We start from the raw sequence: 16,580 nt of genomic DNA, 5'->3' as shown, positions 1-16,580 counted from the left end.
AGCAGACTCAAGCTGTCCAGTGGGGAACAATCTTGCACTGGCACAGAAACAGACTGGATGACCCAACAGACCTTTCCCATCTCTAGCTTCTATGATTCCTCATCTCTGAATTAGAGGTATAGGCTGCTCAAGGATCAAGAAGAGAATGCCTGGGTCAATGCAAACATGGAATGCTGGGATTTACAGTTGCCACAGCCACACCCCTTTAGCTTATGGATACTAGGGCTAAAGCCCTGCACAGATACAAAATTTCTATCCACATTTGATCAGTGATCCACAAACGTGGTCCGTGGATATCTGCAGATTTGCAGTGCTCTAGCTATGGCTACATTTGACCCCATCCTATTGTACCTTCTTCGATTACTAACTTTATGCGTTCTTTAGAATTTGTATTACAGTAGCACCTACAAGCCCTAGCAGCAATCAAGGCCCCGTTATACTAGGTGATATATCTGCACTTGGGGGAGAGTTCCTGCCGCACAGAGCTTACAATCAAACTAGACCATACAAAGGAATTATCTCCACTTTGCAGTGGGAGAATTGAGGCAGACAGCAATTAAGTGAGTTGCTTGAAGGTCACACAGTTAAGCCTTTGGCAGAGACAGAAGTTGAACCCAAATCTCCAGAGACACAGGCCAGTGCTTTTACCACACAATCCATCCTTCCTCTTTTAATAAACTACTTAAATCAGTTTGCAAGTTCTTCCGTCAGTTCCATTTTGGTTCTTTACCAGTCTTTTCAGAAACAACAAGGAAGAAAGCCAAACTCATCAGTATGTTACACATAACCACATGACTTGCATGCCCCATTTGATCTTTTGTAACCAAAAATGTCCTACAGTCAACTCAATGGCATTTCTTGGTCTGTAACATGATACTGTACATTTAGAACACTCCATCTGATAAATTCCAAAATTCTAGGGAATGCTGTATGCATCAACAGGCAAAAGTACTGATTCTGATGAAAACTGAAAAATGAGGAAGTCTGATTTCCACTGACTACAAACCACAGAGAGCTCATTTAGTGTACGTCTCTGATTGCTTATGCAGGCTGAGCTATACACCCAATAAGATGTGTGATCCTCTAGTTAATGTACTTTCTACAAACGCCATAAGTGGGCACAAACTTAAATTTATACATTACCAGGTTTGTGCATGAATACTGACTGATCGCATCTTTCCTTGTGTGACAAATAAGCACATTATACAGTAACTCCTCGCTTAACATGGTAGTTATGTTCCTGAATAATGCAACTTTAAACAAGACCATGTTCAGCGAATCCAATTTCCACATAAGAATTAATGTACATGCGGGGGTTAGGTTCCAGAGAAATTTTTTCACCAAAGGACTACTTTATTTTATACATACACACACACAGAGTATAAGTTTGAAACAATTTAATACTGTACACAGCAATGATGATTGTGAAGCTTGGTTGAGGTGGTGAAGTCAGAGGGGGGGATATTTCCCAGGGAATGCCTTGCGGCTGAATGATGAACTAGCACTCGGCTGAGCCCTCAAGGGTTAACACATTGTTGTTAATGTAGCCTCACACTCTACAAGGCAGCACGAATGGAGGGAGGGGAGACAGCATGGCAGAGAGAGAGAGAGACATGCATTGCCCCTTGAAGTACGCTGACCCCACTCTAAGTACACTGCCTTTTTAAGTAGATCAGCAAGTTGAGACAGCAGCTGCCAGCAAGATCCCTCTGTTCTGAGCCCTGTCATGCCCTCGCCATCCCCGCTCTATGGAAATAAGGTACAGTACAGGAGCAGGGTGTGTGTGTGTGGGGGGGACACCCTGACTTTAGCTTCCCCCTTTTACTCCCCCCCACCCTGCACAGTAAGCAGAAGGCTCCGGGGAGCAGCTCCAAGGCAGAGGGCAGGAGCACTGGGGGAAGGACAGCTGAACTGTCTGGCAACTGATAGCATGCTGGAGGGAACTTTGGGGAGCGGGGACCTGATGGGGGCTGCTGGTCCACCCTGGTTCCAAGCCCCCACCAGCTGGCTCCAACGGGCTGCTCTTTCTGCAAGCAGTGGACAAAGCAGGCGGCTGCCAAACAACGTTATAAGGGAGCATTGCGCAACTTTAAACGAGCATGTTCCCTAATTGATCAGCAACTTAACAATGAAACAATGATGTTAACTGGGACAACTTTAAGTGAGGAATTATTGTACTCATTTTGCACAGCAATTCTTTCAAACTCTTGCAGGAAGTAACATTGCTACCTCCGTATAAACTAAACTGTATTTGGGTTATTTATGTCAACATTTGAGTTTATTGTTGACCAGGACTGACTTGCTGAAAAGTAAGGTCACCAAGAGTTGACAGTAACTTTGTCAAACCAGAATGGAAAGTGGTTTACAGTAAGATTATGCATTAGACTTCACTCTTTAAACCTGTAATATTTCTTTATGAAAAGGTCAAGCTCTCAAACTGGTAGGACTCCCTCACAAAAGAGATTCGAGCAAACAAATCTCAGTACCTCCAGTACCTTCGTGGAGAACTGAAGGGGCAGTGGAGAACTAGCACAGTCGTTTGAGAAGCTAACAGATAGGCAGAAAGAGACCACCATCAGCTCTATGCCCTGTGAAGGGCACAATAGGAACCTAGATAGAAGTGACAACAGCAGGGTATAAGCCTGCTTGCAAACTTGAACACTAGCTCTTAGTACCAGAGACCAAATGGCACATTACACCAAGACGGTGTCCCTAAGACACTCAGCAATTTGAAGTACAAACTGGTTTCAGGTTGCGGTGATGCCGGTCAACGAGGGAAGAGTGCTACTGTTCTATCGGCCCCACACCGGAGCCCGGTTTGTCAGTTTCTCATGTGCCTCTCCCATTGTGTTTAATTCCGAGAGGCTGTCAAGACGGTTCATATTTTTAAACAGATTGCAAAGGATGCAGAGGGAAAAGACTGAACCTACCAATGGGCCTCGATTTTGAGACCCCATCACATATCTGCTGAGAAAGTCCAAACCAGAATTGGAAGAAAAATATTAATGCAAACGGATGCCATCATGCAGCAGGTGGCAGAACAGCAACTGCTTACAGGTACAAGAAAATGGTCACTCCACTATTTATTAACATGCAACTGAAAGAACGGGTCTCCTTTAGACGCTCATTTGCACAAAGTCAGATTTAGTCTGTTCAGGAGGCTGCACCTTCAGGTTTACAAACTCTAAATGCAGGCTTACAAGAGAAGAGACTGAAACCCTGATGCTAGGGAAGAACCCCCTTCTCCTATATCCTCCATTTCAGACACATAGGGTATGTCTACACTCCAGTTAAACACCCACAGCTGGTCTGTTTCAGATGACTCAGGCTTGCAGGATTCAGTCTATGGAGATGTTTAATTGCAGTGTAGATGTTCAAGACCCTGAGAGAGGTGAAGGTCTCAGCCCAAATGTCTACACCACAATTAAATAGTCCTGTAGCCTCCCCCCCAAGTTCAAGTCAGCCAACATGGACCAGCCATGGGTGTTTAATTACAGCATACAGATACCCTAAGAGGTAGAGTAGAAAATAAATTGGCTTGCAAAGGAAATATTAAACCATGCTTTCCCTCAGGAGTTATCAGAGCCTGCATCCAAACAAGGGGGAGAATTACCACATACACACTCTAGTAACCAACTGCTGCAATGTCAGGAGTCCCTTGTGTTCCTCATGATTATTTTGTCATTTAAAAGGAAGATGAAGTGCTCTTATATCTGATCACCACCTGGTCAGCTCTGGCACAAACCCAGGACTGAGCACATGGGACTAGTCTGCTGATCTCCTTAAGTACAAAGGAGATTGGGCCCAGTGCTGACATATGGCCTGCACAAGCCACAAATATTCAAACAATCAAGAGCTGGTGACTTGCAGCAGGACTGCTGAGGCTCTGAGCACAACACAGTCATCACCTAGGGGGAGAAAGAGTTTCTAATGGGCATCGAGCAAGCAAACCACTCATCCCTTTGAAAAGCCATTTCAGAAACAGTAACAGCCAATAAAAGGAAAACTTGAGGTTCTGCGACTTAGCTATCAGTCCTGACAGGGAGCAAGAAGAAATTGAAGAGCAAGGCATGCCGTCTCCCTCTGCTAGGCAGGAAGCAACTGACAACCAAGTCCATTAGGTAAGTGGAGTGACATCACAGCTCTAATATTTTCCTGTCTGAGCTTACAGTAAGTCCCCTGCAACTTCTACTACAAACAACAACAGTGTATGTTCAGGTAGATGTTTTGAACCTGAAGTTTGGGGGGGGTGGGGGGGAATAGGGGGTTAGTAAAAAGACCTTTCCCCAGAGCTATGAAGATTAAAGAGAGAGGCCCCCCAAACACATTGAAGTGCAGACAGTCCAGCACCCTTTATGGTACCACACTGTTGTCTCCAAGCACCAAATCTAGTCATCTCCCACACAGCCCTGAAGTTTCTCTCTAGTTTGTTTGCAATCATATCCATCCCTGCTCCTCTGCCTAAATATCTGGTACCAATCATTGGTATTTAGATACTGCTATATGTGCCTTAAAACATCCTTTGACAGACACGTAAAAGTCTCTCAGTTTGGGGGTGAGGAGCAGTTACTAGCTCTATTTGGTTATGTGTACTGCAGTGGCACCTAGAGAGCCCAATCAAGGGACAGGGCTTGTGACGGAATGCAGCCCTTTCACAGAATATCAGGGTTGGAAGGGACCTCAGGAGGTCATCTAGTCCAACCCCCTGCTCAAAGCAGGACCAACCCCAACTAAATCATCCCAACCAGAGCTCTGTCAAGCCTGACCTTAAAAACCCCTAAGGAAGGAGATTCCACCACCTCCCTAGGTAACCCATTCCAGTGCTTCACCACCCTCCTACTGAAAAAGCGTTTCCCAACATCCAACCTAAACCTCCCCATACCCTACACACTATTGTAATAGTTTTTGTACAAAGTATGCCTTATGAGGTATCATTTGAAAACTCACTATTTGCTGCTCACTGTTCGGGTAAAATGAGTGGCAACCCTGAAGTTATAAGATACCCCCAAATGGCATTAACACCACATTTCAAACCCCATAACCCTTCCCAGAGAAGGGGTAGCAACAGTTCTGTCCAAAACAAAGGAGTATGTGCTCTACTTCATTCGTAATCAAGCAGTAAACAGTGATCAAGCAGGAAGGGAAACAAAGAGAGCTCAAACAGGTGAGAAAAAAGCAGCAGGGACCATCCTTCTGCATAGACTTTGTCTCCTGGTGCACAGCTGGAAATGTTTTTCAAGAAGTGGACTGAAACTATAAAAAGGAGGAACAAACGCCCCAAAGGACCCTTCTCTCTCCCTGCCCATTGCATTCACTGCACCTGAAGTGACAAAGGAAACATCTGTTCAACTGTGGAAGAAAGGGTCCTGACCTACAGGGTTTGGTCAGTAAGACTGCTGAAAGCATATGTTAAGAAACTTTGCTTGAATCTGAAAGAGTTTGTTAAGCTATTAGTAATGTCTTATCTTTATTTTTCTTGCAATAATTTTTTACTTTAATGCCTCATTACTTGTACTCACTTAAAATCTGTGTAGTTTATAAACTTGCTTTATTGTTTTATCTAATCCAATGTGTTTAAATTGAAGTGTCTGGGTAACTCCATTTGGGGTGACAAGTTGTGTGCATATTATTCTTTTAAAGAAACAGTGGACCTAATATAATTTGTATTGTCCAGGAGAGGGCTGGGTAGTACAGGACAGACATTTCTGGGGGAAAATCCAAGACAGGAGGTGTACTGGATCACCCTGCAGCATAACCAAGGCTGGTTGGAGCCAGAGTGTAACCCAAGTGTGGTTGGCAGCCTAGTGTTACACACAGACAGGGTGTGGCTTGCATACTGGAAGGCTGTTTGTGAGCAGCCCAGGTAGCAGCTACTTCAGCAAGGCATTGTTAGGGCCCTTCATTTTCTATTTTATTTATTTTCCAATAATGTATTGGTGTTTATTACCACAACAACAAAAACAGGTGAAGAAACAGTGGAAAAAAAAATTATTTTTCTGGGTAAATATTGGGGTTTATTTTGGTGGATGGAAGAAGTATTCAGTAGATTAATGCTCTGATTAATGGAATTCAATGTAGTTTGCTGCAGAACTAAAACAGAATGCAAAACACAATGCCACCTCTGAGTTTAAGAAAGCAATACATCTCCAATCTCCAAATAAAACTTCATTTTTTCATTTCATTTCACAACAGTTTACTGTTGTAGACTTAGAACTATTAGCCTATAAATATTTAGCTTGAATAACTGGGTCACACCATTTGCAGCACATACAGGAGAAAAGGATGACGTTGAGTGTTTCTTTTTTTAAACTTTTGAATACTTCCTTGTGTTCTGAAATGTATTCTTCTACAGATTTGTGTTTCCTTCCCATTTTGTGTGTCAGATCTTTAAACTGGGATCTGCTAACAGCTTTTAATATGTATGCGGCGAGTGTGATATTCATCACTACGTTCACATGCAAATGCACTTCAGAGCTTGTGTGTGCGCGTGCCTGTTTATTTACTGTGTGTATCTTCTACATAGCCTTACTTCAACAGGCAGCTTTGCATATAAACAAACTAATGTGTTATTGTAATACATATATCTCATGCAATTTATTGCATTTTCCTAATAAAACAAGTTAGTGGAAAATCAAAAAAACAAATACTTTTTGTAAAATTCGGCATTTTTCTGGTAAAAATTGGTTTATGCTGAAAACAAAGCGGCTTAGGTATTGTAATGCACCCAAGGTTGCAGGGCAGAGGTGACAGTTGCTCACTGTATTTGGTTATGCGTATTGCAGTGGCACCTACAGACTCCAATCAAGGGACAGGGCCCCACTGTGCTTGTCACTGTACAATCATGACAAAATAAGAACTCGCCTCAGAGAAATCGTAATCTATTGTGCGTTTGAGTTCTGGCAGAGATACTAGGATAGAATCCTGTCTCATATATATTAGTAACAAATACAAAATAGATGCCAAATTTTATTTAAAACTTGCCAATTGTGAAATCCACGATACTTAAGGACAATGATTGAGCTCTTAGATATGCAAGAATATGTACAGGGATATTTATAGGAAAAAATTAAGGACCCAGAGACTCAGACAAGAAGTTACTTTTCTATCCGATAGAAGCTGTAGCAACTGATAGAGCTGTCCATGTTCCTTACAACATTGCTTATGAAGTGACCAACCATATACACTGCAGATTCATCAGAAAAAGCACAACTAACATTGTGTCAATACATTTTCATTTTATGGTGAAAAAGTAATTTTAATTTTGTTATGGTATAGCCAAAGGCAGCTTACATAACAAATGCAAAACACTGTTGATGTGGTTTGTTAAACTTTTCATTAAATACTATGAGCTAAATCCTTTACATTAGCTTCAGTTGAGTTGCATGTAGTTTACACTAATTAATTACTCAGATTTACATCCCATATAGCACAATTTAGCCCTTTGTGGGAATAAGTTAACTTTCCTGTTGTTAGTGCACATCACTACAGTGCATGGAAGATTTTCTAGTCCTGATTTTCTAATTAAATGTGTGGTTTAAAACCCTATTAAATATGTACCATAAAGTGGCCAAGCTAGACTGGCTATAAGAACCTTCATTTTTGCATTTCCTTAAGGTTTCAGTTATGAAGACGCAACGTTGCCTTCCGTCTTTTGCTTTTTCTCTTTTAGTAAAGGATATTAAGCCCGTGCTGTGTACTGACATTTAAATAGCCCCCATTAGTCTCTGGCTTTTACACCTCACTGGGGTGAGGGCATAACAGCAAGGTTAGTTTCCCACTTTTACTTCTCAGCTTTGGCAACAGTTTTCCACAAGACTGTGTTAACAAGGCAGCAGCCCATTTGTACCTCTGTCATGTACAGATAAAAAGTGCAGAATGAAGCAAAAACCGCTGCAGCCCTGTAAGATCTACAATTCTCATGCAAGGAAAAAAAAAGATTTTCTAAGCATTTGTTGTGTTTTGCTAAAGTCTCCCTCATGTAAACTGTCCCAGCAGCAGTCCCAGAGCAGGAAGAATGTAAGTGGAGAGAGGATAAGGCATTGTTAGGCTCTGCTCAAGAGTTATTTAAATGTAGCTATTTTAATTTATCTAGCTAGGCAGTAGTTCTCATTAAGAGATATTACATGCCAAGTTTTCTAAATTCAGCCATTTTTGTTGTAGCCATCACTACAATAGCAGAGTTATACTTTTTTTAAAAAAAATTGAGAAAATACTATTTCTACCAATTACAGTTAAATGCAATTTCCTCACATTTTGCAAAATGTTTAAGCCAAAAAAATCAAAGTTAAGTCAGCTTCTCATATACCATGCTGTCTAGGTGACTTGGTGCTATGTCATTTATCAGTTTGCTCCAGCACATATTCTCTTTTAGTAAGTCCCCTCAACTTAGCATAAGGCCAACATTTATTTCTCCATGAAGCTTCATGTAGCTTGATATGTGCAATCCTGGCCCCAATTTTGTCGATGGACTTTTGCAATAACTTCAGTGGAGCCAGGATTTCATCCAACAGAAACAGAAATGTTTATGTTTTTATTTACTTAAAACATTTCACTTTAATATTCTCTGCAATGTTTGAAATCCAAACAATGCAGCACTAAGAACCTGAAAATGTTTAGCTTCACCAGAAACAAATGAAATTAAACTAGTTCACGTGCCCAAATGGAATGAAGTTAACAGAAGTAAACCAAAATGGGAAAAAATGGATATTTAAAATTGAGTTTAGCAGTTTATGACCATAAAATTGAGAAAATTTTGCATTTAGGTGTATGATTTTTGTCTTCACAGTGTCCCTTTAAAAGCACTTACAGAATATGGTACACAGAGCGCAACATGAACAAGAATGAGTAATGAGAAATGGAGCCTTATTTTATTATTAGCTTTAGTTACCAAACCAGACTACACCTCTAAAGCTACCTTCCATAAAATCCAATAATGATCAAATCTTGCCTTCCTCATGACAAAAATCAAGACTCAACTGTGCCATCGTTTTTCCGACAATAAAAGTAGTAAACTCCTCTGATGGAAAGGAGAGAGGCTGGATCTACACATAGGCCATGCATGAAAATAGTAGTTGTAATTATCAGAGGGGAAAACAAGTAAGTCACACTTACTGTGTTGCATTTTGTCCCACACACCACTTGTCGGTGGTTCAACCATTGAGACGCAAAAACTTTATTAAGGGTCCCGAGATGAAATTCTCTCTCTTTCAGGAGACTGGGAAGTTGCTGTGCTGCATATCCATGCAACAAACGGTGGTAGCTGGATTCATTCTGCAGCCGAACCTCTCTGCCTTTCAGGTAGTACACCAGAGACTTTTTTACTGGGGGGAGTCTTTTCCTTTTGTGAGTTGAGTGATCCCAGCCATACTGTGAATGATAATCAAAATTCAGTGCTGTCGTCACAGTGTATTTTAAATAACTTCCTCTTTAATACAGAACCATAAATTATCAATGAACAAATGAAATACTGTAACCTACCCTAAAATACTATACAAGAGAGTTAAACCCATCCCAGCATAAACTTCAGCCATACATGTATTTTAAAATTCTTAATGTGTCAGGCAACTATCGCTGCAGGGATGTTGTACACCAATTCTGACTGCAGTGTGCTGCTGTTGAAATGAAATTTAAAAGATGCCTATGAGCAACAGGAAATCCCAAAGCACTTTCAAACAGCTGAAGGTATCCCCAGTCAAGATTCCAGGTCTAATTATGTCAATTTCCACTGAAATGTATCAAACCCAGACTGCTGGGGGGGGAGAGGGGGCGGGGGAAGGAGTGTTCCAACAAATAGCTTCCCCATTCAAACACAAAGGAGGAGCGGTTTTTTAAAATGCACAGCCTGGTTCAATACCGACCTGGGTAGTAACCTGAGCTCCAAAGCACCTCCTCCCACTCCGTTTACAATCACTCCGGAGCATCGAGCACTATTGGCCTGCCACTGACTGAAAAGGAGGGATGGGTGGGTTTATCAGGACCCGGCGGAGTGAGTTTCCTACACAGGAGCAGCCGCGCCCGCCTCCCTGCGCCCCAGGCCCCGGAGTGCGAGTCGGTTACGGGGTTCGAACGATCGAACCCAAACACCGGCAGCAGCCGGAGCCCTGCTCGGGAGCCGCTGGGACCTGGGGATGGGGCCGCCCGGCACCTTGCCCGGGCGCCGCTCCCCTGGGGGCCGCCCCAGACACCCGACACCCGGCTGACACCACGGGGCCCTAAGTCCCCGAGCCGGAGGCGCCCAGCAGCACGGTCAGCAAGGAAGAGCAAACCCCGGCGGCCCCCTGGCAGCCCCCGCAGCAGGCGCGCCAGGAGCCAGCCTCTCCCCCGGGGTGGAGGGCAGGGGCCAGGAGACCCAGGGCCCAAAGCCCCCGGGGCGGCACCCGAGCGAGCGGCAGGAGGCCGGCCGGCCGGGACGGGACTAGCTCATCCCCTCGGTTGCTCCCCACCCCGCCCCCCGTGTTACCAGGCCTGAGCCCCGGGGAGACTTAGCGCCCAGCCCCGGTACCTGCTCCCCGCATTACCTATCTAGTGTCCCCTCGAGCCTCCTGTCCGCCCCGGCCCCCTCAGCCCGCCCCACCGCCATCGCTGCCTTCCCCGGGCCCCCGCCTCCCCTTTCCCTAGGGCCGACTCCCACCCCGGGCCCCCGCCTCTCCTGTCCGGGGGGCCCGTTACCTGCACCCTCTGCAGCCCCCCCACGCACCCCGGGGCTGACCCCAGCCCTTCCCCCTGCAGCGCCGGCACTGACCTAGGCCCTGCCCTTTTCCTCCGACCCGAGCACGGACCTCGGGCCTTCCCCCCGCGAAGTTATCGGTCCCCCGGACCCAGCTCCCCCGCGCAGCGTCCGCCGGTCTCCGGGCGGGGGGCTCGACTACCCGCTCCGCAGGCAGAGCCGCTTCACGCTCCCATGAGCCCTCCCCCCGTCACCCGCGCCCCCCCGGCCGAGCCCTCCCCCCCGGTACCTGCTCACCCCCCCCCGGCCGCTCCCCTCCCCCCCGTTACCCGCGCCCCCCCGGCCGAGCCCTCCCCCCCGGTACCTGCTCACCCCCCCCCGGCCGCTCCCCTCCCCTCCGTTACCCGCGCCCCCCTGGCCGAGCCCCTCCCCCATGTCACCCGCTCCCCTCCCCCCCGTTACCCGCGCCCCCCTGGCCGAGCCCTCCCCCCCGGTACCAGCTCACCCCCCCAGCCGCTCCCCTCTCCCCGTCACCCGCGCCCCCCCGGCCGAGCCCTCCCCCCGGTACCTGCTCACCCCCCCCGGCCGCTCCCCTCCCCCCCGTTACCCGCGCCCCCCCGGCCGAGCCCTCCCCGCCGGTACCTGCTCACCCCCCCCCCCGGCCGCTCCCCTCCCCTCCGTTACCCGCGCCCCCCTGGCCGAGCCCCTCCCCCATGTCACCCGCTCCCCTCCCCCCGTCACCCGCGCCCCCCCGGCACCTGCTCACCCCCCCTCCGTTACCCGCGCCCCCCTGGCCGAGCCCTCCCCCCCGGTACCAGCTCACCCCCCCCAGCCGCTCCCCTCTCCCCCGTCACCCGCGCCCCCCCGGCCGAGCCCTCCCCCCCGGTACCTGCTCACCCCCCCCCGCCGCTCCCCTCCCCCCCGCCGCTCCCCTCCCCCCCGTTACCCGCGCCCCCCTGGCCGAGCCCTCCCCCCCGGTACCAGCTCACCCCCCCAGCCGCTCCCCTCTCCCCGTCACCCGCGCCCCCCCGGCCGAGCCCTCCCCCAGGTACCTGCTCACCCCCCCCGGCCGCTCCCCTCCCCCCCGTTACCCGCGCCCCCCCGGCCGAGCCCTCCCCGCCGGTACCTGCTCACCCCCCCCCCCGGCCGCTCCCCTCCCCTCCGTTACCCGCGCCCCCCTGGCCGAGCCCCTCCCCCATGTCACCCGCTCCCCTCCCCCCGTCACCCGCGCCCCCCCGGCACCTGCTCACCCCCCCTCCGTTACCCGCGCCCCCCCGGCCGAGCCCTCCCCCCGGTACCTGCTCACCCCCCCCCCGGCCGCTCCCCTCCCCCCGTCACCCGCACCCTCCCGAGCCCCCCCCCCCGCCGCTCCCCTCCCCCCCGTCACCCGCGCCCCCCCCGGCCGAGCCCCTCCCCCATGTCACCTGTTCCCCTCCCCCCCGTCACCCGCGCCCCCCCGGCACCTGCTCACCCCCCCCGGCCGCTCCCCTCCCCCCCGTTACCCGCGCCCCCCTGGCCGAGCCCCTCCCCCATGTCACCCGCTCCCCTCCCCCCCGTCACCCGCGCCCCCCCGGCCGAGTCCTCCCCCCGGTACCTGCTCACCCCCCCCCGGCCGCTCCCCTCCCCCCCGTTACCCGCGCCCCCTGGCCGAGCCCCTCCCCCATGTCACCCGCTCCCCTCCCCCCGTTACCCGCGTCCCCCAGGCCAAGCCCCTCCCCCTCGTCACCCGCTCCGCTCCCCTCGCCCCCCGTTACCCGCGCCCCTCCCCCCCGTTACCCGCGCCCCCCTGGCCGAGCCCCTCCCCCATGTCACCCGCTCCCCTCCCCCCCGTTACCCGCGTCCCCCTGGCCGAGCCCCTCCCCTCCCTTCCGTACCTGCTCACCCCCCCCCAGCCGCTCCCCTCCCCCCCGTCACCCGCGCCCCCTGGCCGAGCCCCTCCCCCTCGTTACCTCCTTCGCGCCTCTCTCCCCCGGCCGCTCCCCACCCCCCCGTTACCCGCGTCCTCCTGGCCGAGCCCCTCCCCCGACGGCCGCGCCCCTCCCCCGACGGCCGCGCCCCTCCCCGCCGTCACCCGCGCCCCCCAGTTAACCGCGCCCCCCCGGCCGAGCCCCTCCCCCCGTTACCCCCCCCCCGGCCGCGCCTGTCCCCGTTACCTGCTCCCCCCGGAGCCCTCCGGGCGCCGCCGCAGTGGCAGCCGCCGCTTTCCGCTTCCTGCTAACTGTTTTCCTGGCCATAGTAGGCGGGGGAGACACCGAGGCCCCGGCCCGGGCCCCACATGGAGCAGGAGGGGGAGGCGGCCGCCAGGGGACGGGGCATATAAGTGCGGGGGAGCCAGGCCCGGCCACTCTCACCGCCCGCAGGCCCAGCAGGCCGGGCTTCACGGCATTTTACGCCCCATTGACAAGTTTACGGCCGAGCTCCCGTCGCGCGGTTTCCTAGCAACCGCCAAGACTGGGCCGCGCGGAGTCGAGCGCTCGCGGCACAACGCCCCGCCCTGCGTGGTTGCTAGGAGACCGGGGTGGACGTGAGCGACTCAACCCCCCGGGCCTGCCTCAGAGGCCTGGTGTTCGGCCCGCAAGGCCTGCCCTTCTGACGTCAGAGCCTGTTCCTGCCCCACGGCCTGATCCCCCCGCCCTCGGCCTATCTCCCCTTCCGCGGGTCCGCCCCCTCCGCCCCAAAACGAGAACCCCGCCTGCCCCTGGGGGCGACCCCGCTCTTCCGTCCCAGGGTGATCCCCCCCCCGCGCCTTCTGCCCGTCTGCCCCTGGGGGCGACCCCGCTCTTCCGTCCCAGGGTGATCCCCCCCCCGCGCCTTCTGCCCGTCTGCCCCTGGGGGCGACCCCGCTCTTCCGTCCCAGGGTGATCCCCCCCCCGCGCCTTCTGCCCGTCTGCCCCTGGGGGCGACCCCGCTCTTCCCTCCCAGGGTGATCCCCCCCCCGCGCCTTCTGCCCGTCTGCCCCTGGGGGCGACCCCGCTCTTCCGTCCCAGGGTGATCCCCCCCCGCGCCTTCTGCCCGCCTGCCCCTGGGGGCGACCCCGCTCTTCCCTCCCAGGGTGATCCCCCCCCCGCGCCTTCTGCCCGCCTGCCCCTGGGGGCGACCCCGCTCTTCCCTCCCAGGGTGATCCCCCCCCCGCGCCTTCTGCCCGTCTGCCCCTGGGGGCGACCCCGCTCTTCCCTCCCAGGGTGACCCCCCCCCGCGCCTTCTGCCCGCCTGCCCCTGGGGGCGACCCCGCTCTTCCGTCCCAGGGTGATCCCCCCCCCGCGCCTTCTGCCCGTCTGCCCCTGGGGGCGACCCCGCTCTTCCGTCCCAGGGTGATCCCCCCCCCGCGCCTTCTGCCCGCCTGCCCCTGGGGGCGACCCCGCTCTTCCGTCCCAGGGTGATCCCCCCCCCGCGCCTTCTGCCCGCCTGCCCCTGGGGGCGACCCCGCTCTTCCGTCCCAGGGTGATCCCTCCCCCGCGCCTTCTGCCCGTCTGCCCCTGGGGGCGACCCCGCTCTTCCGTCCCAGGGTGATCCCCCCCCGCGCCTTCTGCCCGCCTGCCCCTGGGGGCGACCCCGCTCTTCCGTCCCAGGGTGATCCCCCCCCGCGCCTTCTGCCCGCCTGCCCCTGGGGGCGACCCCGCTCTTCCGTCCCAGGGTGATCCTCCCCCCGCGCCTTCTGCCCGCCTGCCCCTGGGGGCGACCCCGCTCTTCCGTCCCAGGGTGATCCCCCCCCCCGCGCCTTCTGCCCGCCTGCCCCTGGGGGCGACCCCGCTCTTCCGTCCCGCGCCTTCTGCCCGCCTGCCCCTGGGGGCGACCCCGCTCTTCCGTCCCGCGCCTTCTGCCCGCCTGCCCCTGGGGGCGACCCCGCTCTTCCGTCCCAGGGTGATCCCCCCCCCCGCGCCTTCTGCCCGTCTGCCCCTGGGGGCGACCCCGCTCTTCCCTCCCAGGGTGACCCCCCCCGCGCCTTCTGCCCCTGGGGGCGACCCCGCTCTTCCCTCCCAGGGTGATCCCCCCCCCGCGCCTTCTGCCCGTCTGCCCCTGAGGGCGACCCCGCTCTTCTGTCCCAGGGTGATTCCCCCCCTTCTGCCCCTCGGTGCGACCCCCGGTCTTCCGTCCCAAGGTGATCCCCTGATCCTCCCCTTCTGCCCGTTTGCCCCTCAGTGTGATCCCCGTGTTCCGTCCCAGGGTGATCCCCCCCCCCAACTTCTGTCCATTTTCCCCTCGGTGCGATCCCCGGTCTTCCATCTCAGGGTGATCCCCACCCTTCTGCCCATCTACCTCTCAGCATGATCCCCATGTCTTCACCACCTCTGGGTGATCCCCCCTTCTTTCCATCTACTCCTCGGTGGGACCCCTGGTCTTCCCCCTCAGGGTGATCTCCCCTCTTCTGTCCATCTATTCCTCAGCGTGATGCTCCTTCATCCCTCCCAGGGTGATCCCCCCCTTCTGCTGCTTGGTGTGAACCCCTTATCTTCCCCCCCAGATGATCCCTCTTTTGCTCATCTACCTCTCAGTGTGATCCCCTTCTGCCTCGTCTGCACCCAGCATGACCTCCCCGTCTGTCCCCCCCATTGTGACCCTCTTCTCTATCTGTCCCTCAGTATCACTCCCCCATCTGCCTCCATTTACCCCCCAGCGCAACCCTCCCATTTGACCCCAGTTTATGCTCCACTGTGATTCTCCCATCTCACCCTGGAGACTCACTATCAAAAAGAGCTGCACCAGGACATAATGGGTCTTCTCAGGTGGCAAACCCAAATGCTGCAGACCCAGAATGACCTACAAGTCCAAACAGCCCAGACTTCCTCCTCTTTGCAGTCCTTAGAAAACTCCATAGTAGCAGCTCCCTATTCCTCCCACCATACTACATGGCATCAGGGGCCACATTCTTACTCCTACCACTTCCCTCCGGGTCTGAGGGACCACCAGGACAACTATAGCTTCATATAAACCAGTAAGGATTCTCACAGGTCAGAGTATGGGTAGCTATGAGGGACTACATTTGTGCACTGGAATGGGTAGAAATGGACAGCTCGGGCTGGCCCAGGACTCCGGCCACACCAGGTCTCCTCTGGGCAGGTTTGGGGGAAAGGCTCTGGCTGGCCCGGGTCTCCTCTGGCCGCAGTGGGGAGGTACACAGGGTTCCTCTCGGGGGGAGGTCTTGTCCTGGCTGCGGGGGGTGGGAGGGGGGAAGGGTCTCGGGGCTCCAGCCACAGAGGGACACAGGGGGTCTCAGGACTCTAGCCACAGAAGGGAGCAGTAGGTCTTGGGGCTCCGGCCGTGGAGGGGGACGGGGTTTTGTGGCTCTGGCCGCGTGGAGAGGGACGGGGGTCTCATGGCTCTGGCCATGGGGGAGGGGCATGCCGGTGCAAGGGGTGGAACCAGGGGCTAGCCTCTTCAAAGGGGGACTCCACCTGCTGCCCATGGCCAGCACAACTCCTGATGGTAAGAAAACTCCGAACTACTGTTCCCACTTTGGAAGAGAATCTCCAGAATGGCCAAAGAGTAGCCAAATGGGATAAAAAGGCTAAAAGCTTATAAATATGTTTACAACCGAGGTCACTCAGAGAACTGCCAGGTCTAGAATCTGGTGACTGTGTTCGTGTTAAATTGGATGGAGAAAAAGGACGGACAACTCCAGCTGTCATAAAGAACAGGAATTCAGCACCCAGGTCATACATGATCGGGATTGGGAGTGGAGAGTTCAACAGAAACCACTGACATGTATAGTTCTTTTCCTCAGAAAGAACAATCAGCAGAGCAAACTCTGCAGATGCAGGTGGAGAACAAGAATAATAATAATCAAGGATTCCAAACCGACACAGCCAGTCGTTGCAACTAATGGACAGCCAGATGACCAAGCTGTTACATTTTGGGTTGTGTAACTTGAAAACAAGTACAGTTCAGAGACACTTAACAGACTGATACGTACTGA

At 53.5% G+C, this 16,580-nt stretch overlaps 1 protein-coding gene across 3 annotated transcripts in view; it reads right to left on the bottom strand.

The window, feature by feature from the left end:
* Positions 1 to 13,109, bottom strand: part of DCAF12 (DDB1 and CUL4 associated factor 12) — a 47,633-nt gene extending 34,524 nt beyond the window's left edge. Inside the window, exons 1-3 of one of the 3 annotated variants that reach the window (XM_073343387.1) lie at positions 10,742 to 10,888; positions 9,858 to 9,944; positions 9,112 to 9,366 (exon numbers count right to left, since the gene is read on the bottom strand). In XM_073343387.1, the coding sequence (XP_073199488.1) occupies positions 9,112 to 9,366; positions 9,858 to 9,920 (318 nt within the window). In that variant the 5' untranslated portion in view covers positions 9,921 to 9,944; positions 10,742 to 10,888. Of the gene's footprint in view, positions 1 to 9,111; positions 9,367 to 9,857; positions 9,945 to 10,741; positions 10,889 to 12,819 lie in introns of those variants that run through there. The other 2 variants (XM_073343388.1, XM_073343386.1) reach the window with 2 other exon arrangements.
* Between the last annotated feature and the right edge of the window lie 3,471 nt (positions 13,110 to 16,580).

This window comes from Lepidochelys kempii, chromosome 5, assembly GCF_965140265.1.
Source record: "Lepidochelys kempii isolate rLepKem1 chromosome 5, rLepKem1.hap2, whole genome shotgun sequence".
NCBI classification, from domain to species: domain Eukaryota; kingdom Metazoa; phylum Chordata; order Testudines; family Cheloniidae; genus Lepidochelys; species Lepidochelys kempii.
The sequence above is the reverse complement of the archived record's forward strand: the minus strand, read 5'-3'. Positions and strand labels throughout refer to the sequence as shown.